The sequence below is a fragment of the Embiotoca jacksoni genome, unplaced genomic scaffold, assembly GCF_022577435.1.
Source record: "Embiotoca jacksoni isolate LCO1_2020_lvr unplaced genomic scaffold, fEmbJac1.0.p SCAF_7, whole genome shotgun sequence".
NCBI lineage: Eukaryota > Metazoa > Chordata > Actinopteri > Embiotocidae > Embiotoca > Embiotoca jacksoni.
Genome location: NW_027185425.1, coordinates 7,858,774 through 7,881,791, shown reverse-complemented (window position 1 = coordinate 7,881,791; position 23,018 = coordinate 7,858,774). Strand labels below are relative to the sequence as shown.

The 23,018-nt window shown below is 48.4% G+C and overlaps 1 protein-coding gene across 3 annotated transcripts; it reads left to right on the top strand.

The window, feature by feature from the left end:
* Window positions 1–418: 418 nt before the first annotated feature.
* ahdc1 (AT hook, DNA binding motif, containing 1) lies at window positions 419–22,170 on the top strand. Of its 3 annotated transcripts, none has more exons than XM_069176355.1 (6): window positions 419–1,242; window positions 12,645–12,808; window positions 13,143–14,449; window positions 14,571–16,282; window positions 17,263–19,009; window positions 20,674–22,170. In XM_069176355.1, exons 3-5 carry the CDS (start codon window positions 13,250–13,252, stop codon window positions 19,001–19,003), a joined length of 4,653 nt encoding a protein of 1,550 aa, XP_069032456.1. In that variant the 5' UTR covers window positions 419–1,242; window positions 12,645–12,808; window positions 13,143–13,249; the 3' UTR covers window positions 19,004–19,009; window positions 20,674–22,170. The 3 variants fall into 3 exon arrangements, with proteins under 3 accessions (XP_069032456.1, XP_069032457.1, XP_069032458.1); XM_069176356.1 differs by having other exon boundaries at window positions 12,645–12,840; XM_069176357.1 differs by lacking the exon at window positions 12,645–12,808.
* The last annotated feature ends 848 nt before the right edge of the window (window positions 22,171–23,018 follow it).

The following is a 23,018-nucleotide window of genomic DNA, read 5'->3' as shown; positions in this document are numbered from 1 at the left end:
GAAGTTTATAGGTGCATCATTTTAACTACATGACAGCAAGCGCAGCAATCACACTTAAATCCTAACTGCGAAATTTCTCCCCCGTTATCTTCTGGGTAAACCAGAAAGCTCTGGCTCGCTAGATCCAGTCATGATAATGCCTCACTGTGCTTTCCGTGATTGGTTTTTTTTTTTTTTTTTTTTTTTTTCAGTCCAGCGCATACAGTTGCAGGAGTGTAAAATATGAAGCACCTATCTGAGAAAGTCAGGAAACATGAGAACAGGAGTTTGTGAAGCTAGCCACTGTTAGGAAGAGTAAACATCGCCAAGCAGCTGGTGGACGGCCACAGGATCGCGGTGAGGACACACCATGAAACTGTGAGAAGAAAAAAAAAAAAAAAAAAAAAAAAAAAAAAAAAAAGACATTGTACATGCATAAAAATGTGAGTATTTGAAGTGTTTTATATCTATGTAAAATGACATAAAATTAATTGAAATCACTTGAAATGGACTGACTGCGGCACAGCCCGAGACATTTTCCCACAAGCACGCAGTCGCCACTTTCCTCCTTCGCTTGCTCTCTGTCTTTAAAAACAAAACTACAGTTCCCGTAGTTCCATAGGTGCGCGAGTGAAGCCAGCTACGGGTGCCCGGATGGCTTTGACAGTCAGGCACGTTGGAGAGGCACAGCGGAGACTGGGGCGCACGAGAGACAGAGAGCTGGAATTGCAGAGGCAGAGACGCACGGGCGCACGGTCGATCTTCGCCTCCCGCATACTGGGGAGTCCCGTACCTGTCACCAAAACCGGAGCACGGTGCTCGACTACGGTTATGTCAACACCTTATACGGGGAGAAGACTGTGAAACAACATCCCTGCTCCCAATTTTTTTTTTTTTTTTTTTTTTTATCTCTCCCCCTTTTTTGTTTTTTTTTTGCTTTTCCATCTTTGTGGGTGCAGATATTGACGCGAGCCAGAGGAGCGGTTTTTTTCCATTGAGACGGTGGCGCGCGACGGCAGGAGGAGACAACGTTTACATTGATGTGGGAGGACTGTCTCCCTGCGACGCGGGGACCTCGGATGAGGGGGAAACGCTGCGCACTGACGGCTGCAGCCGCCGAGGCGACGACTCCGTGACCCGCGCGAGAAGAGGAGCGAGCACCGCCAGCGACAGCCGCGCGAGCCGCTAGCCCAGCGTTGACACCGCAACAGCTCCAGCCGGCAGCGCGAGCCCCCCCTCGACTCTCTCTCTCTCTCTCCCTTGGTGAGTGCGCGTACGATGTCTCGTGTAGAAAACACCAAACATTTGTTCACTGTCCACTCAGCCAGCTGTGCTGCGCACCTCTGGCTGCGTTTCTTTTTGAGTGTGTTTTTTTTTTTTTTCTTCTTTTTTTTTTTCTCTCATTAATCTCATCGTTACTGTTAAGGGACGGAGGCTGTGCATGCTTACTGCTCGTGCTGCTGGGTCATCCGGGTGGGCTTTACTGTTGGCTTGCAGCGTGTGTGGTCAGATCTTAAATGATGATGTTCAAACACACAAATTACACACACACACACACACACACACACAAACACAGACTGTGAGCTTAATGAACCCTGTGTACCCCCACCTGTTTGTTTTTTTTCTGAGCATTTACAATATTCTCACCTATTAGCCTCATTATCACTGAATATATATACAGTGTAGGCAGGGCAACATATACAGTACCTCCCCAGGTTCTGCCACACTGCTGGCACACAAACAAACACACGCACACACAGCTTTTCTTGTTGTTTATTTGCTGTCACTATAGATTTTACCTGCGGGTGAGTTTGATGGGACTTTTCTACCAATAATTTGACGATAAGACATAGGTTTGACTGTGAGCCCTCCTCCTTTTGATGGGTAGATGTTTGCTTTACATATAAACAGAAGACACGCAGAGTCCCGGTGAGCATGCGTCCAGCCCTTTGGGTTTCCATCTCGGCAGCCCCCCTGAGCTGTCGGGGCAGTTAGGCAGGACACAGCAGCAGCACATCCTGCACCAGTGGCAACAGAGCCAGTTTGTTGGAGACACGGCATACTCATTGTGGTGATTATCAGCTCTTGTCTGTGGTTTAGTAAGGGGAGGGCAAGGATGGAGGAGGGAGAGGGGGGGGGGGGGGGCAAAGGAAAAGACAGAGTGCAGAGAAGCTAAGGGAGAGCGGATGGGAGAAGCCAATGTCAGTGTCTGGGCAGTGACAGTTCGTTATTTAAGGGCCCCTCAGAGACGTGCACAGGCTGCCCTAGTGCAGGTGCTGTTAGTATGCAGAGTGATGCTCTGTCTGTCTGTCTGTCTGTCTCACTCACACTCACACAGTCTCACTCTCTCTGTCGCTGGTTGAAGAGTGAGTTCTCTTATTGGCAGATCCACTTGGACATAATGAATAATTCCAACCCTGTGAATGCTGGAATGAAAAGGAAATGGCTTTACCTTGGCATTCAGCTGCTTTCTGTCTGACTTGTCTTGAGTGCATAGCCGTGTGTGTGTGCGTGTGCGTGTGTGTGTGTGTGTGTGTGTGTGTGAGTGAGTGAGAAAGAGTGAGTGACAAACAGAGAATGTGAACATATAACAGCTTAGGCCTATTGTGCTTCCTACCTGTGTGAGCGGGGCTAGTTGTCATAGCAACGGCCTTGTAGCTCCGTTGATGTTCCTCCTGTCCTCATTGGCAGGGTCAGCGCACCTAACACACCACATCTCGTCTCAAATCTGTGTGTGTGTCTCTATCGTTGTGTGTGCGTATGTGTGTGTGTGTATGCATGCATATGTGTGCCTCCAAGTGTGTGTGTGTCTGTGTGTGCGTGTGCTGTGGAAGTACCTTTTGTTTGCACCTTGCTGCAGTTTGTAGGCGTGTAGGTTGATGGCACAGACAAATCAGGGTGTGTGTGTGTGTGTGTGTGTGTGTGTGTGTGTGTGTGTGTGCGTGTGCGTGTGTGTGTGGCATACACCCTGCTGATGTGACAGCCGACAGCTCAACCAATCACCTGTTTCCTCTCTCTCTGCCTATCAGCCTGTAAGGTTGCCGTTGTTAGATGTCCTCTTGATATGGAGGTCGTCATGGAGATGGAGAAAACAGAATGGACACACATATTCATGCACACACGTGAGCCATTGAATGATACAGTACATTCGCTGAATTGCATTAATTTCCTCCACACAAGTTTTGAGTCGTGTTCAGGATGGTGCAACCTGTTGAATGGAGGCTTTGAAGAGTTTGTTGATAAATCAGCTCTGAACATGAAGTAGATTCACTTCAGAGACTGTCAAAAGCTCTTTGTGGTCTTGTGATAAATTCTTTACCTCAAATTCGAGACCACACACAAACACTGCCATGAGACAGAGCTTTCAATTGTTTAAATCTGAAAGCACATCCTACCAGAGATTGGATCTCTTCAAATGCTGAATCGCCTTAAAACCATCTCAGGCTTCTCCTTACAGCTACAAAGTGTGTCATTTCATAAACGTGGCTTCTAGCTTGTACACGATTTGTCAAATGTAACAAAGAGGTTTTTTTTTTTTTTTTATTTTTTTTTTTTAGTTACAGATGTTTTGTGAACGTCAGCTGAACCTCACTCGGGTGCTCCTCTTTGAACTCTTCACAAGACATGCTGCCATTCAGGAAAAGGGAATTCACACCTCTATTGTGAATGAATGATTCAGGCCATTATTACTTAGGACTTAAAGTGCCTCCCAAAATACACGATAAACTTGATTTCAGCGCACAAATTTACATCTCTTCATAGCGACACAATTTGGTCGGATAGAGCTTTTCTTTAGTTGACGCTAAGCGCATCAGAAGATGGCTGTTGTTTCCCAACAAGGGATATCGTGCTGCATTGTGAGGTTTATTCTGTCTGCGTTTATAAAACCTCTAACTTTAACCACCAAAGGACCTTTAATTTTAAAGTAATAAGGCATTTGCAGAATATTTCACAACTTTAAATATTTTTACCATGCAATAAGCTACCACTGGCAAAAAAAAATAATTAGTCATTACTTTGTCCTTGAGGTGAAAGGTCCTCTTTTTTTATGACTCCTATTAATCTAATCGTCACCTGAAGTGAAATAGCTTTTGCCACAGGCAGGTAAGCGTGGTTCAGCTCCCCCCTCCACACACACGCAGGGAAAGGCACACAAATGCGCGCGCGCACACACACACACACACACACACACACACACACACACACACACACACACATACAGATGCACCCACACACACACAGCAACCATTTAGCATTAGTGTAAGCAGTGTTTGTATGCTCCATTCTGTCACCTCCCACACGATACATTCATAAAACGGCTCCTCCGAGCCCAAGGCAGTGACTCAAAAGAAGACGTCTCCCTTTCTCTTTTCTCTCGCCTCCTTCCCTCTTTCAACCCCTCTCTCTCTCTCTCCCCCCCCCTCCTCCCTCCACAGTCAGTACCCTCGTCTCCTTCGTCTTTTTCCTCCACTTGTCTCTCCTTTCGCTCCCTCTGCCTCCTTTTCTACATGTCCTTTCCTCACCTACCTCTTCATTCTCCTCGTCTCCCCCACACAATCCCTCCCCCGTCCACTCTCTCTCTCTCCCTCCCCCCCCCCTTCCCCACAGGGCTGGTTGCAGCCGGTTTGAGTCTGACAGTGGAGAGGAAGCTTCGACCTCTCACCTCAGGAGGATGGAGGGAGGGAGGAAGGGACGCAAGAGGAGAAGGATGATGGAGGGCAGCGGTGGTGGAGGGGGGTGAAACTAGGAGAGGCGAGGGAGAGGTCAAAGAACAGGAGGGATTTGCGAGGAAAGAGGGAGAGGAGAGCTGGGGGGGAGGCAGAGGGGGAGAGAGAGAGAGAGAGAGAGAGAGAGAGAGAGGGGTCAGAAAGGAGAAGAGGAGTGATAAATGAAGGGAGCGCGGCGAGATGGAGGGACGAGGAGGGAAAGACTTGTGCGTGAGAGGATGAGAAGGAGAGAAAGACAGAGTGTGAAGCTGCTGTGTACCTCCCTAACAAGCTGGACAGAATCGGCTCAATTATTAAAGAGGAGCGAGAGATGGGGAAAACACGCAGACACAGAGACGTACACACACACACACACACACACACACACACACACACACACACACACACACACACACACACACGCACAAAAGCATCTCTCGGTGTCTGGCACTCGACACATACCCGCCATCTATGACACACACACACACACACACACACACACACACACAGACAGGCAGACACACACACACACACCTATCTGCAGATCATCAGACTTTACACATGTACAGTACGTCTGATTTTTATGTTTCTTAATGCTCGTGTCCCAGTTATCTTTGTTTTTTTTTTAGCGGCGGCGTGTGCGTATACGTGTGTCTGGGTTTGTGTGTTTAAAAACAGTGAGTCAGAGGATAAGCAGCGACTTGTTAGTGATTCTCCTCAACACCCCCCCACACCCTCCACCCCTCCACCACCACCACCACCACCACCACCACCCAATTTGGCTTCAGCACCGTCTCAGCGTTCCACCGGCGGCGTGGCTTCAATGTCGTCCCATCAGTATGAACAGATAATCAGAGCACTAAGGGGTCTGTCTATAAATCCCTGCTGTGTATATAGTTTTCACCCTCTTCCCTTCCTTCCTCTCTTTCTCCCTCCTCCTTCTCCTCCTTCTCCTCTCTTGCCCGTTCCACCCTTGTTTCTCGTTCCCTTTCTTCTTTCCCATTTTCCCTCCTTCTCTGAGGAAGTGTATGCCCCCAAGGGACGAAGAGATTCACTACCTTCCAGGAGAGAAAGAGATTGTGTGTATGTGTGCGAATGTGTGTCCTCCACATGTGTGTGTGTGTGTGTGTGTGTGTGTGTGTGTGCTAGGATGATGGTGTGTGCCTGAGAGTGAGAACACACACTTCCTGAGATGGAAAAGGGAGAGAGAGAGAGGGAAAGGCATGGGATGAGCAAGTGAAGAGAGAGTGAGAGAGTCAAAGCAGAAGGCTGTGGAGGGGGAGGAGAGAGAAAGAGATAAGAGAGAAAGACAGAGAGTAGTCGGGGAGAAGGGGGAAGATGGATGAATGCACTGCGCACCAAGTGTGTGTGTGTGTGTGTGTGTGTGTGTGTGTGTGTGTGTGTGTGTGTGTGTGTGTGTGTGTGTGACAGAGAGAGAGAGAGAGAGAGAGAGAGAGAGATGGTAAAGAGATGCAGGTAGACAGAGGGATGGAAGGGTTTCTTATCCTCTCAGCAGAAGTCATAATTTCTGAGAGCTTGCACAGATGTGTGTGTGTGTGTGTGTGTGTGTGTGTGTGTGTGTGTGTGTGTGTGTGTGTGTATGCCTCATTGTGTTTGTTTCTGAAAGCGTTACCTCGCTCAGGCTCAAGGCCAAGAACTGGAGAGGTACAGTGGTGTGGCGTGAGCGTTACGTGTGTGTGCGCGCGCGCGCGTGTTTGTGTGTGCGCGCGTTTGCCCCGCGCGTGTGTCCGAGCGTGCTCTTTGAGAGGTGTGTATGTTGAGGCTGTGGCTGATGAGCTGTCAGTACCTACAGTTGGAATGTTCACAAGGCGGCCATTGTTGTTCAAACAGCCAGCAGCCTTCTCCTTGGCAACGGGCGCTGCAGCAGCGTCTCCCACAGCAACTGTGGAACAGGAGTATGGAGGGAGGAGGAGGAGGAGGAGTCAGGAAGTCAGGGCCGCAGCACAGAGGCCCCTCTCCAAAACACTGGCCTCAAGGTCTGAGTGTGTGTCGGGGTCCAAGCATCTGGTTTGTGTGTGAGGTCGATACTCGTGACGACGTTCATGTGTGTGTGGTTTTTAAGTGCGTCTGTGGGTTCTCATCAGCCTCTGTGGAGTTTGCGTCAGTGTGCGCGTGCGTCTTCGCCTGAACTTGTTTGTGTGCACATGTCAGCTCAGTGTGCGTGTGCACCTGTGTGAACTGAAAGTGGGAGTGTTTCTGTGTTCGCACCTACGGTAAGTGGTTGGTCTCATCGTCCCGTATTTGCATGTGCTTCCAGACATATCCCTGCGTGTCCCTGTTTGTGTGCACATGTGCACACTCTCTCTCTCTCTCTCTCTCTCTCTCTCTCTCGTAGCTGTTCCCAGCTGGCGCGGTTGGTCACATGACCTGACTGAGGGGCGGCCATCAGCAGTGCCAGGAAACTGCCTGCAGGAGAGTGAGTGAGAGAGGAGAGAAATTGTCAGGCTCAGTTGAAGATGAGGGAGGGGTGTTGGGGAGTGGGAGCGTAGGTTGTGGGAGAGAAACTGGGGGCGGGAGGTGTGGGGGTGGGGGGTGCCACAGAGATGAGAGAAGGAACAGTGAGGAAGGAAGAGGAAGGGGTAATACAGTCCTCCTGGTCTTAAAATAACTACAGCATGTAGGTTCCTGCAGAAACAACGTGAGAGACAGGCAAAGAGTGAGACAGTCAAATGGGGGTGGGGGGGGGGGGGGTCCTGATTTTGTGTTCTCTTGTGTTTTGAGCTACTTCTCCTGTCCCCAGTGTGCATCCTTGGCTGTGCTGCCACTGTATCTGGTCTGTGTGAAGTCTGTTTACGTTAGATGTGTGTCTGTCTGAACGTCTGTCTGCCTTTTTGTTTGTCCGCACATATGGTTTATGTGTTGGTCTCTGTTCATTTATATGCTTTTGTGTGCATGTTTCTGGTGTGTGTGTGTGTGCGCGAGTGTGTGCGTGTGCACTAGCCTGCTCTTGGCAGGAGATACAGCGTGCACACTGATGATGGAGATCATTAGGAATTTCCTGCAGCTGGGGAGGTGGTGGTGGTTCTTTTGGAGTTAAAAGGAGGTGTGTGTGGGGGCGGGGGGGGAGGAGGGGGGACAGCAGGGCGGGCTGGATGTGAGTGGGTGAGAACGAGAGGAGAGGTCGGAGCGGAGGGAGGGAGGGAGGGTGGAGGGGGTGAGTGTCCCTGAGGTCGCTGGGAAGTCTCTGTTTGACTGACGTGTGTGTAGAGAGCTGCAGCCATAAGTTCAGCTCTGTTCTGATGGGCTGCTGGTGGTAATTTGTGTGCAGGCATGGCGGCCCCAGTGCTGCGATGTGTGTGTGTGTGTGTGTGTGTGTGTGTGTGTGTGTGAGCGTGCGTGCGTGTGTGCGTGTGCTGTGTGTGTGTGTGTGTGTGTGTGTGTGTGTGTGTATATAACACTCCTCGCCCCCTTTGGCACTCGTACCAGCACCTCAAGCTCTCAGACAACCCAGGTCTGCTGATTAGAAGAGTTTGGATGTGCTTAAATTTCAGCTGCTCACTGTTAATGCCTGCTGGGCTGCAAAGCACTGCGGTCAAGGCAGGACCTTAGAACTTAAAAATTTGACAGTTTTGTTAATTTAGTTGAATTAAAACTTTGCAGAAATTGGCTTAACTTTGCATAATACTGAAAACTTTTTTCCCACCATGGGAAGAAAAATGATTCCTTTTAATCCAATATGTCAACCTATAAGTTAAGGACGGTGTCGGGTTTCTGTTAGATGGGGTTTTTCTTGTCGTCAGAGGTGGAGGACGTATTTAGGACCTTTACTTAAGTCAAATTACTAATACTGCACTTTAATTTTTTTTTTAAATATTATATATATATATATATATATATATATATTATTTTATATAAAAATAAAGGTAAAAGTATGTAAGTATCTGCAGAAAAACCTACTTTAAGTATCAAAAGCAAAAATACTCATTGTGCAGTAAAATGCCCCCCTGTCAGTGTTTCACTATTAAATGGGGTGTTTTTTTGATTAATATTATGGCTGCCTTGATGTGCATGTTGAATTTTATTGCTGTAAATGTTTAAGGTTGAGCTCATTTTAACCACTTTATATGGTCGGATGGTTTAATTTACAGCAGTGCTTCATATTTTATAAGATAAACAGATGATTGGGGCATCAGTGTCCTGGAAGAACCACACATCTCTGAAAAGTCAACTTTTTATGAGCTCAGATAAACAGTCCTGCTTTCAGCATCGTGACATTTTCCAGCTAATCCAAGTGGGTTTTTAAATAATTTATCTTAAAGTTGGAGAATATTCTCAAATTTGGTCCTTCAGTTTATCAACAACAATAATAATAATAAAAAAACAGTGTGATATGCATGGTTTCCAATGGACAGGTAAGGTATGGAAAATTGTATTCTTAAAAGTAGCTGGTAACAAAAACTGTAAAAAGTACAATATTTGCCTCTGAGATGTAGCGGAGTAAACATATAAAGCTGCATGAAGTAGAAATACTCGGGTAAAGTACAAGTACCTTAAATTTGTACACGTAGAGAAGCACTTAAAGTAAATATACTTGGTTACATCCCACCACCGCTTGTCCTGGACAAGTGACGCTGCTCTGGATGATAAAGTTTGTTTCTTTAATCGTCAATCTGAAAGGATGAGATGGATTACGAATGCATCGCCAATTAAAGCGTTCCTCACGGAAAAACCTCAAATTCATGGTCTAGTTTTTGATTTAATTACCACACGGTTGCAGTTAGTTGATCACTCTGAACTGATGCTGGGTAACGTCGTGTAATGTATAGTGTTTGAGTGAAACCACATTTCCTGGCTGGAACACAACCCGTCTTTCTTCCACCACGTTCAACTGGAAACATCTCGCAGATGACTTGAAATCAGTTTGCCGTCAAGTTGTTTTGTCACTTGTCTTTTGCGTTATTTTTCTCTGACTTCTGACTGGATGGTTTCCGTTGGGTGTGGGTTTGAGGGCTGCTCGAGCTGCAGGTTGGGGTTTCGTCGGGGTTGAGGTGATGTGGAGGAACGAGAGACTGATGCTAGCTGAGTTTCTGCACGGTGTCACTCAGTCTCTGTGGACCCCCTGACCCACTTCCCCCTCCCACCCTCCCCTTCTCTCCTGGCCTCACATACACTTTCTCCATCTCACTCCCTCTCTCTGTTTTATCCCCCCTTCTTCTTCTTCTTCTTATCTGTCTAAACCTCTCGGTGGAGCACCCCCCCCCACCCCCCTCACCCCCCCATCCCTCTCTCTCACTACCTCTCTCTCTCTCTCTCTCCTCTATGTCCCCCTCCCTTAAACCCCCCACCCCCCACCCCCCACCCATGCTGTTTCGGTGCTGCTGCCTGTCTCTTAGCAACAACTGCACACCCGTTAGAGCTCAGTGAGTGCTTTTACAAACACACCCTGGAAGACACACTCGTTCACGTGCACACTCGCGAGCACACACACACGCACGCGTGCGTGCGCGCACACACACACATAGACACTCATGCACACAGGGTCTAGCTCTTCATTGAGGGTTTCTGCTGGCAGGCCTGTGAGTCTGCAAGCCTTTGTGGCAGTGAGATAGATGGGAAGAGAATAGATATGCTGTACAGCTACCATGAACAGAGTCATTGCGCCTCTCAGACTATGCACAACAGGGCATTGGCCCAAATTGAAAATTGACATGTTCTCGTCTCAGATTTTTCTCTGGCATGTGCGCACATACACTCTGAGGCATGTTGTGCTGTTGTTGCCTTGTCGCACGATAACGGCAAAAAGTTTTTGGAGAAAGTGGAAAAAAATGTAGAAGATCAAAAGCGTTCAAACAATATCATTCATATGAGAGCTGCTCTTTGTGAAACGGATTCAACAGATCATCATGTGGGAGCAGCGCGCACCATCGGTTGTTTTCACAGAGACAATACTACGCCACTGTGTGTTCCAAAGCCCCAGAGCCATTCACAGTAAAATGCACCAAAACGCATTTGCTACGTATGACGGTGATTATATTGGAATGGCGGCTGATGGATGCCAGGAGTGTTTGCTTAAACAATGAATCATAGTGGGAGCGTTTGATTGGCTGGCATCTAAACCCTGTCAGAATGCCCCCCGCAGAGCACAGTAGAGGGATATTTGCATGTGTGTCTTTGTTTTGTGTGCGATCGTGTGCGACCACATATGTGTGCGTGATGTGTCTGTCTTTATGTGTAAATCAATGTGCGAGTGTGTGGGAGGATGAAGCTGTGGGGGCATATTTGCATGTGAGTTCGTGTGTTAGTATGTGTCGCGGCGCATGTGTGTCTTTGAGTGACAGCATGTGCATGTATGTGTAAGCACATGTGACGCAATGTTTAATTAAAGCATGTGTGATGTGTTCTCCTCCCTCTCTCGCAAATTGGTCAGATGAAGCCTTAATTAATGAGTGCTGTTAATTAGACTGGAGAGAAAGTGAGAATGAGAATGGGAGAGAGAGAAGGGAGGGAGGCAGGGCGACAGCACTGGGCACGAGAGGCGGTGGGTGTGGGGGTTAAAGAAAGTATCTGTGGTGTGTGCGTGAGTGTGAGTGTGTGTTCGTCTCCATGTTTGTCTGTCCCAGTTGTGTCATTCCTCAGAGGTTGCTCTGCTCCATGTGTGCAGCCCCAAACTCTGCTACAGCAAAACTCTCCCACTCCTCCTCCTCCTCCTCCTCCTCGTCCTCCTCCTCCTCCTCTTCCTCTACTGCTTTGTCCTCCTCCTCCTCGCCAACTTTTTCTCCCTCATTTTGCTCAAATTGCTAAAATCTGTCTGCCTCTGTCTATCACCATTCTTTCCCCGTCTCGATCACGTCTTTCACCTTCCTTGTACTACCTCTTTCTTCGTCCTTTTCATACTTTCTCACCCACTCATTCTCGTGTCTTCCACCTCCTCTCCTCCTCTCCCCCTCCTCTTCTCATCCCCTTCTTCCTTTCTCTCTCTCGCTCCATGTCCTTCTCCTCCCTCCTAATCAGAACCATATGTTGGAGAGGGAGGCAGAGGGATCTGACGATGGACATAATTGTGTTGAATGTGGAGTGTGTGGTACGGCGCTGGAGCCAGCCGTGTGCATACATGCTCGCAAACGCTGCAAGCCTGCTTGTATTTGGGTTTGAATGCGTGCAGTCACATGTGAGTCTGACAGCACATGTGAGTCTGACAGCACATGTGGTCCAGATTTCATAATACTTCTGTCTGTACATCTCCTCTGCTCTGGGTTTCTATAATCCCTTCATCGTTCCTGTCTTTCTGTCACCTTCATCTCCATCCTCTTAACACCTCTCTGTTCATCACCTCTCTGCTTCCCCCTGGTGGCTGCGATTATTCACACATTCTCGTTCTTGTTGCACCCTCTTAAGTCTACTGTTTTTGTTATGCATTTGAATAGTTTTGGCAAAAAGTGGCATGCGGTGTGAGTATGCGTCTGCTTTTCAACACTATTCAATTGTTTATTTTAATTGAGAATTTTGAACATCTACTCAAATTTCGTAGGATGTTTATATATCAAAACACGCTCAATCTTGTACACAATCCTGTGAATCTGGTTATTGACATATAGTGATGATCAACAGTATAAAGCTAGATGAAGAAGAGAGAGGTGGCACCTGGCTTGCATGTGTATCTACAATCTGCTGGAACACTGGAACACATCCAAATGAAACACTAACTACAATAGGACTTTAAACATTTATACTGCAAGTCATCCTCCAAAATAATTGCGTCTGATGCGAGATGGTGCAGCCCTCACCAAAATACTGATTCTAGTCTGGCCTGATGCATGCTGTGACATCATGTACTAATCTCTTATTCTCTTTCTCTCTCTGCTCCACCCTCCTCCACACTCTTTCTTTTTTTTTTTTCCCCACTCCCCGTTTCTCCAACCTTCCTCAACTCTCTTCCCTGTCCTATGTCTGTCCGTCTGTCTCTCGTGTGTCTTTGTGTCTGTCTTTCTCTCACTATAGCAACCATGGGCAAAAGACAGGAGCAGAGGGGGAGAGAGAGAAGTATGTGAGCTCTCCACTGCAGTATTGATGACCCAATGATCCCCTGCAGAACGGAGCCAGTCAGGCAGACAGAGTGAGGCTCAACTCAGAATCAAAATCAGAATCAGCGCCACAACCATTTGGTAAAAGCAACCAACTGTGCAGGATATGAATGGTGAATGTAATCTAATGTTGTATTGCTGCTGTGTGGGTGGCACAGTTAATAGAAGAGAGTGCATTACATATTAGATTTGTGGCCCATTGCCAAAAATTTTGACGATTCTATCACAATCACAATTCCATCTGTGCTGCGAATGTTTGATGTTTGTATGTACAGCATGATTGATGCCCCACAATGGCCGATATATTTAGAGGCAATAAGTTTGGATCAAATGTCTTATACTCAACAAGGAGATGTTATTATAGTCATGGTCTTCCTCACTAGTTTATAATATTGGTTTTTATTTCTGCCCTCAGGTCTTTGAATTTTCGTGCCCGCTCTCAGAGAAAGAGCTACTGAGAAGAAATACAGCTGAAAACATTCCCTTGTTTCCACCATTACTACCAGCAAACCAGCCCACTGAATGAGTGGCTTGTCTGATCACCTACATTCAAGCCAAACTGGGGCTCCAGTGGACTGTGGTGAGACTCAGGCCGAGGAAAAGGGCTGTGTGTTGGGGATCGAGGGGCTGGAAGGGCCTGAGTTCTGGACCAAGGAGCTCGGGCTCCAGGGGGGGTTCCATGATCCCTCGCATGATGGACTGGCACTGGTGACCTCCGAACACGTCCCCCCTTCCACCCTGGCCAACGGCCTCCATCTACAGAGAAGGCTGGGGCACAGCACCTGCCGACGGAGGCAGACGGAGACTCACACCACCGCTGGGACACATACGTTTGCAGAGACACTGAGAAACATGCAAACACACATTGACCCAGACGTGCATGCACAGTCTTTTTCACACGCACACATGGATAATTGCGGACACATGGATATCAACAAACATACAGGTTCTGTAGGGTCAGAAAATTCCAAAACTCTCACACCAGAGGCCATACACAAAACCTCACCTCAGCCTTTGTCTTTGGCGCTTGGCAATATTCCTGCCTCCACCAATCAGCTGGCAGTGCCAGTCCGGACTGCAGAGGGAGACATACCTTCAACCTTTTGTCCAGTCCCTACCGGTCCAAACCCAAACACAGAGTCCTCTCCTCTTCCTGTGGAAACAGAAAAGAAGTATGCACTTCGTAGCTCTGGACGTCCCCGTTTCCCCTGCCACCTGCGCAAATCCTCCCGCCTCCGCCGAAGCGCAGAAGATGGGGAGAAAAGAGCAGGGAGGGAGAAGGGAGGAGAGGAAGAGGATGAAGTAATAGAGGAGAAGATATGGAGGGTTAAAGAGGAGGAGGTGGCTGTTGGCGATAAAGAAGAGCATTCGTCGGTGGAGGCTGTTCTCCCCACAGCTACCTGTCATACAGACATTGCTCTTGCTCTACCTGTACCTAAACCTGTTCCTAAAGCTATGCCTAAACCTGGGCCCAGACTTGGGCATAAGCCTGGACCTAAATCCAGGTCTAGGCCCGCACCGAAATCTGTCCACAAAGCAGCACCTAAAAGTGTAATGAAACAGCGTCAGGCAGCTCAGGCCATCCAGCATCGTTCTACCCCCCATCTCCCATTTGCCAACGCGTCAACCATCCCTGCACCTCTACTAACTGTGAAGCAGGAACCTGTCGCCACGGTGGGGGTATGTTCTGCCAACAACCGCAGACGTGGGCATTACGTTGGCGTAAGTTGATTTATAGTTTCCTACCACTGTGGTTTGTTTTTGACAATGTCACACCATGTATGAAAGGATGATTTGACATTTTACTGTTACATATGTTTTTGTGTTGGTCTCTGCTTTACAGGTGAGGAAGATTGTTGTCAAGGTGGCTCGCATTCCTGTCAGCCTTAGCCGCCGACAGAAGAGCTATAAAATTTCTAATATGGAGACAGTTGCGGGGCCAGAGAAAGGTCCGGATGGCAGTCTGGAGGGCTCAGAGGCAGTTCGAGAGCCAACCGCACTTCTCCGCATGAAGAACAATGGGAAGAGTGTGATGGTGATGTTCCCTCCCGGAGAGCTACCTGTTATTCTAAAACGCAGGCGGGGACGACCGCCTAAACAGGCTCTGCCAGGAATACAGGGGGAGCCACCTAACACCGGGAATGCTGGCGGTAATGGAGACCAGGCCAAGAAGCCACGAAGGCGGCGACGGACTAAACTCCCTTATCCTTATCCATCCTATGTTAATGATACTAACGATGTGAAAACAGAATATGGGGACGTTCTCTCCAAACTGGCCTTTTTGAACCGGCAGCAGCCTACCACTGGCCGCTGTTCTCCCCCTCGCTGCTGGACACCTAGTGAGCCAGAAAGCTTTCATGCCCCCCTGGAAAACCCCGGAATATCCACCCTGCTCCACCGGCTGACCGGGTGTAGACGCCCCCGGGGTGGCAGAGGAGGGGGTGTTGGAAGAGGTGGAGGAGCAGCAGGGGGTATTGGGGGCAGTGAGTGCAATAAGAGCACCTTCAGTGACTTCTTTGAATCCATTGGAAAAAAGCAGAAGCTGAGCCCCCTGTCCGAGCATGGATTACCAAGGAAAAGAGGGAAGGGTGTGGGTGGAGTGGGTCGGGGAGGGGGTATGATAGGAACAGAGCCTGGGGGCGAGAAAGTAAAGAAGAGACGCATAAGAAAAAATGGTGCATTGAAAGGGGGTGGGGTGTCCATGGGGCAGGACTGGCCCAACGGGGCAGGTGGCTGGGGGGAGGAGGGACTGATGGACAAGGCGAAAGTTTTGGGTGGGTATCAGCTCTGTGGATCTCCAAGGGGGGGCTTTTCCTCCTGTGAGGTTGGACGGGGAGGTGGCTACGGCAGTCCAGGAGGAAGCAGGGGGGTTGGGCCAGCAGGGGAAGACTCCCAAGGCCTTTTTGCTGGTTATTTTCGGTCCCTGCTCGACTCTGATGATTCCTCAGATCTGTTGGACATCTCCTCCTCACAGTCAGAAGCCCGCAAAGCTTCAACCACCCCTGGTTTTGAGCCATCCAGCCCGGCTACCAGTCACAGCTGGTCTCCTGCATTTCCTAAGTGGAGCACTAAGGGTGGAAGTTCTGTGGTGGAGGGTTCAACCCAGACACATGGCTCCTCAGCCAGGCCTCCATATAGCTACAGCAGCTTGGCCCAAACATCCCCCACCACTTCTACCTATCCTAAATCCACTCCTCCATCTCTCTCACACTCTCCCAGCTCCCCCCATCCTGCTTCTTATGGCCACTACTCCTCTGGCTTCTCCTGCTCCTCTCCTGCAGTGCCGCAGAGGTCCTCAGACTGCAGCTATGCATACGGGTCTGGACACAGCAGTGGTAAGGCCAACCCGGTTGGTCAAATGGGTTTTTCGAGCTATCAGGCAGCAGCCAAGCGGGGCTATTGTGGATATCCTGGTCATTCCTCCGGGATGCGGGGGGAGTCGACAGGACCCACATCACCGGGAGGAGGCTACATGTCTGTGGCCAAAAGCAGCCCTTTCAACTCCTCCTCTCCAGAAGGCTTCAGACAGTACAACTCCAATCAGTGGAGCTACAGGTAAATGACTTGCGGCGGTCTGTTTCACACAAAAATTTGACTTGGTATGAATGGGATGTAAATAAATATGAAACTACATTTTTTTCTACCTTAGAAAATGAATTTAATTCTGACTCAGGTCTGATCACAACAGAATCAAAGAGATATGAATTACTCAAAATAAATATGTCACTCTAGCACATAATTTTCCATTTAACCATGACCACCGCATACTAATTAACGAGCTAAAAGTGCACCGTGCTTACCCATTTTAGGCTACATCCACACTGATTTGATTTCAATTGAAAACGCATGCCTTTTGCTTTGTTTACGCCTGGGGTCATCACTGGCCTTTTCAAATCCCTAAGACAGAGACTTTTGAAAACACTGCTGACCCTGTTTTACTTTGAAAACTCCAGGATTGCGTTTTAATCTGGACGGCGGAAGCACAGACTTTCAAAAACAATGACACAGACATTTGCTCCCTGATTGAGTCACGACGTGTCCTTCCCTGATTCATGACGCCTCTTTTCTGGAAGAAAACAACATTAGCCTTGACTAACAATAGTTAGTTCAACATGGATAGTGAAATATAGGTGTTGCTGACCTTGTCTATGTTATCAGCTGTTGTGCAGTTAAATTCTGCATTTTATGCTACTACTGCCTACATGCACTGGAGGCAAGCTGTTATTTGAACAGTTTCCCTACTCGTGCCAAAACCTAACCAACATTGCCGGTCTCAGAATCACCAATACGGTGCATCACTGGTTTTGGGTGGCATGGCCAGTGTACATGAATGATCATGTGATAAGCATTTTCAAATATGCTTGTATGGATGTCGATAATTTCTGAATCTGGACGTAGTCTTAAGAATTCAGTGTCAGAACCTGCATTCAGAGTTTTCTCTTCAGGCTCCGATCAATGATTGTTGGAACTGATTGAAATAAACTCAAGTGTTTGTGTTTTCTAATATGTGTTGGTATATTTCTATTTCTTTTCAGACAAGGTTTTGGTGGCTGGTCAACTGACAGCTTTGGCCCTCAGTATCATGGCTATAGTGAATATGGCTCCAGTGAGTCCAAAGACATCTTGGATATCTCAAACTACACCCCCCAGAAGGCCAAGCGACAACCGTTTCCTGAAATTCTGTCAGAATCCTCCTCGGACTCTTCACATCTGGGCTCTGCAGCCACTAGTGGTGGACCGATCTCCATAGGTGGCCCATACAAACAGAGTGAGGCTGCTTCTGTTAGTGGAGAAGGGGGACAATCAAGTCTGTCCAACCTGGAGAAATTGATGATGGATTGGCACGAGAGTGCCTCAGGGCCTTCGTATAATTGGAGCCAAAACGTCCTCTTCCAGGGGGGGGGGACCAGCAAACCAGGCCGTGGTCGCAGGAAACGGACTGAACCGCAGTCAGAAAGAGAAGTGGCTTCTGCTTTACATTCTGATTCCCCATCCAGTCCCTCCCCAACACCTACTCCTGGACCTAAGCGGGGAGGGGTTGGAGGACGGGGCAGAGGGTCTAGAGGCGGCAGAGGAGGTTTGTCTCCCTGTCAGAGAGAGCGGCCGTCAGGGTCCAAAGGCAGGGGCAAGGCTGCCTCTGCGTCAGCACCTGGACTTTTAGTGTCTGCTGGGGGTCCAGAAGGGTCCGGGCTGTTCCAGGAAGGGCTGGATTATTACAGCGGAGACAGTAGCAGCCTCTCTCCCCTGGCCACTCCTAATCCTGCTCCACCGTCCAGCTACCTCCAGGACCCCTGCGAGTACCCCTCCCCTTACTCTGCCCACCCCTCCACACCTTCCTCCGAGGAGCGATATCCGGCATTATACCCTGGAGAGTCCTCGTCTTCCCTCTCACCTGGTGTCTCATCTCCACCTTACCCCCCCAAGCCCACCCCTCCTCCAGCCCAGTCTTACCACATGGTCTCCTCCAGGAACTTCTCCCCCTCCTGCTCCCCCTCCCCGCGATTAACACCCCACTGTGGCACTGCACTGAGTCCCTCACACCGTCCCCCTCCAAAAGATCCCCAGTTTTCACAGTATGACTCCCCCAGTTACTGCAGCTCCCCCTATTGGTACGGACAGACATCGCACAGCAGCAGCCCGAGCCCACACTCCCACAGCACACACTCAAATACAGCCGTGCATGCACACAGCAACCCGCACACAAGTCCTCATGGAAATACTCATGGCAATTCACTCACTAGCCCAAATGCAAACACACACACACCTATGACCCCGACTCCCCATGACACACATCATAACACGCAGCCCCAGGCAAACCTGAGCTCACACACCAACACACATACCACCTCACACCTCCAGAGCAACCCCCTCTCCCACTCAAGCCCCCACACCAACAATCAGCCCCACCACAACGCGCACACCAGCCTCAACACCCACCTCACCCCGCATACCAACCCCAGCCCCAGCCTCCACTCAACACCCGTGCTTTATGAGGAGCGCAGCCCTCCCTCCGCCATGACCCCCCACAAGAGGGATCTGACTCCCCACGCCATGAGCACAGGCCATCGCCAGGGCGCCTTGCCTCCCTCCCCATACCCCAAACCACCCCTGGACTCCTCGCCCCATCAGGAGGACACTAGTGGCTACTCCCTGCCCCAACAATCCTACCAGGGCATGGGACACCGTTACCCCTCCCAGGCGGCTCAGGGTGGTGGGGTGCTGTGCCAGCTCCTGGACCCAGCCAATGATGACAGCTTCAGCGTCACCAGCCTGTAACAGCAGGTGAGTTTGTGTAACATTCATATCAACAAATAGGTCATCCTCAAACTGAGGACTACCACTGGAACCAGGATAGACATTTCCAGAGCTGTGTTTGATAACGCATTTTATTGATAGCGAGTACGTCAAAAAAAACCTTGCCAATATTTTTAAAGCAGTTGAATAATTGATACGTAAATGGATTTTTAGTGCTATTATTATTAATAATAATATTATTACAAATCCCCAAAAACATAGCCTTATAACAACAAATATCATCTCAGATTTTCATCTCAATCACAGTTAGAATGTCTGACTGACATAGTGTTTGAAAGGCAGCACTTTTTAGTGATGATCCATCAAATATAATCCAAACTTCAGACAAGCAAAACAGACATTTGTGTGCATGAGCAGTATTTTTGCACAAAAAAAGGTATGAATAACCAAATAAAGCATTTACAATGTGTAGGACTGTGTGTCTACCAAGGCTTTAAAGTTTTTTTTACTGTGCTCCCCCAGCACCTCATCTTTGAGTCCTGCCCCACATCGTCTCTGGTTCATATTTTTACATTTGGCCAATTTAATGGAAGTTTTCTGGCATATTTGAAGGTGTTTTTTCCCTGGCTTGTACTTAAACACATTTCCAAGCTGTGAGAGTCCAACTAACACTAAAGTTAAAGTACACATACGAGGTGCGATCCAAAAGGTCAGAGACCGCAACTATAACAAATAAAAATGATACCTGATTTGAATCTAGTCAACATTCCCTTCAAACTAGTCTCCCTGTGCAGTGACACACTGCTCCCGGTGCTCCTGCCTTCCTGGACGTCCTGTCAAGCGGTCAAGCGGTTCCTTCGGGATCTCTTTCACAGTGTCTAAAACGGCGAACCTTCAGATTGAACTTTTGGGGAGCAGAAAAGTAAGGAGACATCCGGCGAGAAGGGGTGTTGGGTGTGACCATTGGGTGGTTGCCAGTGTGTTTTCAAGTGCGGGTGCGTGTGGTGCATGTTCGAGAACCCAGTTGCCGTTGCGCCGCGGTTCAAGTCGTTTGCACGGCATGTTTTCGCTCAGACCCTTCAGAGCATCACAGGAGAACTCGACATTAACACTCTGACCCTGAGGGACGACCCCCTGAGCGTCTTAAGATAACCTACATGGTCACGCTCCTGACCTGATGCGCCTTTTTCGGTCTTGGGCAGGGACGCACCGCCCCTCCTGAAACACGAATGCCCCTTAAAACATCTCACCCTGCTCATTGCTTCATTGCCGCAGGCTTTCTGAAGCGTTTCAAGGGTCTTTGTTGCCATTTTCCCCGAGTTTGAAACAATCTTTGATGCACGTTGAAGGTAGGGGCAGGATGACATTTTTTTGCAAATTTTCGCAAAATCCATGGTGACATCTCAAATGCACCATGTACCTGAACTTTTTGATCACACCTTGTCTTTAAGTCTATAAAAATGGAGTGTGACACAGCAACACTTCATTACATGTTATTTAAACACCACTTTAAGGTCCATATCAATGGGAATATGGCTTCACTCATAGTACAGTATGCTTTCATAGAACTGTTAAAATAATAGAAAAAATCTTATATATTTTATCACTGCCAAAAATATCATCGTCTCATATTACTCTTTTCATTGTCTCATTTCATCTTTGTCTCTCCCTCTCTGTTTTTTTTCTTTCAGGTGCATTCAATCCAAGCTTTTACAGATTTGCAAACATTTTTCTTCTTTATTTCTTTCTGTCTTTCTTTTTTTTTTGTTACGGGGACTTCTTTGTGAGAGACTGTAAAATGAACGGTGAGAATTCAGCTGCCAGCTTTGGACAGTAAAGCTTTAATTCTCCAGCATTGACAATCAAGATCAATCGCAACGCACACACTCAAGCATGCACCTACACGAATGCACACACGCACACACGCACGCACACACACACACACACACACACACACACACACACACACACACACACACACACGCATGTGCAGATAAGTTCACTACCTAAACATGACCACATAAAATCAAACATGTGCACACTCACGCACACTTTGCTATGGAAAGAGGGATCGGCCAGGAGGAGCTGACAGATGATTACCAGACGCTCACGGACAGAGACAAACCTATTTCCTCATCCCTTTGGAGTCCTGCTGTGATACGAGGAGGACTCCGTTTCCCAGAAGTCTGTATCTCGCCAAACCTTTCCGGTTCTGTTCTGTCTGTTTGCAAAAATAGACAAACTATGATCACACCGCTCTTGCTCTTTTTCTCTGTCCCTCTGTCTCTCTGTTTATTTTCTCCAAACTTCCCTTCCTCTGCTAAACCAGCAACGTGTTCGGCACTCAACCCCACTAACCCTGCATTTCTGTCTTGTGCCCTAACCTGAACCGCATCTGAGCCCGAATCAACTTTTTAAATACCATGAGCCTCGCAAATGTCCCGCTCTGTGCACTCCTTGTGTTGTATCCCATAAGAGAAAAGTGGACTAAATCAGTTTCTGCTCTTGAAATACCAGCATCTGTACATACGACTCAAGCTCCAAGCCAGGGGGCCTCTCTTCGCTCTGAGGGCCCGTCATCAACTTGCCCTCCTCTGCGTTCTGCCATGGTTTCTCTGCTCTGGGTGGGGGGGGAGAGAGGACTGCAGCATGGAGACTCAACATCCTGTGTTTTGCTGTTTTAACTACAAGGGAAAGAGACATTGAAATTACACAACGGCCCCAAAGAGACTCTTGTTTTCTGTGTGTGAATGTGAGACCGGGGGTGCTTTTGCGTGACAGCAGTAATGCATGTACTTGTGTGTACGTGTGCATATGTGTGTGTGTGTGTGTGTGTGTGTGTGTGTGTGTGTGTGTGTGTGTGTGTGTGTGTGAGAGAGAGAGAGAGAGTGTGTGTGTGTGTGAGAGAGAGAGAGAGAGAGAGAGATGTGTGTGTGTGTGTGTGTGTGTGTGTGTGTGTGTGTGTGTGCGCGTGCCTGTGGGGTCAAAAGAAGTGAAGCTCCCCAGACACACCAAAGTCTTGGCGGGGCCTCATTCTTTCTTTCACTCTCTCCCTTCTTTTTCTGTGGTCTTGTGTTGTTTGGTGGTTTTTGTGATGAAAAAAAAATGGTATATCTGTCTGTTACATATCATGTATGTATCTGAGGTGCAAAATATTTAAATACACATTCTGTTCTTGCCATTGGTAATCGTGTCCATAGCATACAGCTTCTTTGACGGATTAAGGGAGGTGTTGGCATGTGTGTGTGTGTGTGTGTGTGTTTTAGAGCCTCCCTGAGTATTGGGCTTTGCCCAGGCTGTCTGGGATTGTGAGCGAGTGAGTTCAGTCAAGGACACAATTCGACAGGGAGTGAAAGGGAGGGGAGGAGAGGAATGGATGGTGGGGGAGGCCAGGGGAGGATGTGTTGGAGGGAAAGAAAGAAACCAGACTGAGGAAATCAGAAAAGGGTGTTGAGGAGGTTTTAAAGCCACTGAAACAAAATGCACAAAACTTCAGTTGCAAACTTCCTCATCCAATTAAGGAAATGTATTAAAGCACAAAGTAAGGACTGGTGGTAGCAGGGAGCTGACAGGAACAGACCCCATGCTCATTTCATGTGCTCACTGGGAAACTTGCTATTATACAGCAAATTATGTACATTTACAGCTTGTGTGTGTGTGCGTGCCTGCGTGCGTGTGTGTGTGTGTGCGCGCGCACACAGACGGGGAGAAAGAAAGCAGATGGGGGGGGGGAGAGGGGGGGTTACTGGCTGCATATTGTGTACAGTTTGTCAATAGGCTGACTAAATAGACTCAGACATGGCCGGAGGAAATGTGTTTGCTGTGACATTCCACTGTATGGCGGAAGGGGACACGTCCTGTCAACAACACTACATGATAGACAGAGAGGGGGGGGGGGGAGGGTGCGGAGCATCAGCGCTCTTCATGCATCTATATAAAACGGTGGCACATCAGTTACTACCAAATGTTTACTTCCTGTTTGATTTAAAGAAAATGACGGCCGACGTTAACCTCTAAGTTTTACGAACACTAATCT

Coding starts and splice junctions, on each gene's coding strand:
- ahdc1 (XM_069176357.1), top strand. CDS start 13,250: ATGAGTGGCTTGTCTGATCACCTACATTCAAGCCAAACTGGGGCTCCA. Junction 14,450..14,570: donor GACGTGGGCATTACGTTGGC/GTAAGTTGATTT, acceptor TCTGCTTTACAG/GTGAGGAAGATTGTTGTCAA. Junction 16,283..17,262: donor TCCAATCAGTGGAGCTACAG/GTAAATGACTTG, acceptor ATTTCTTTTCAG/ACAAGGTTTTGGTGGCTGGT.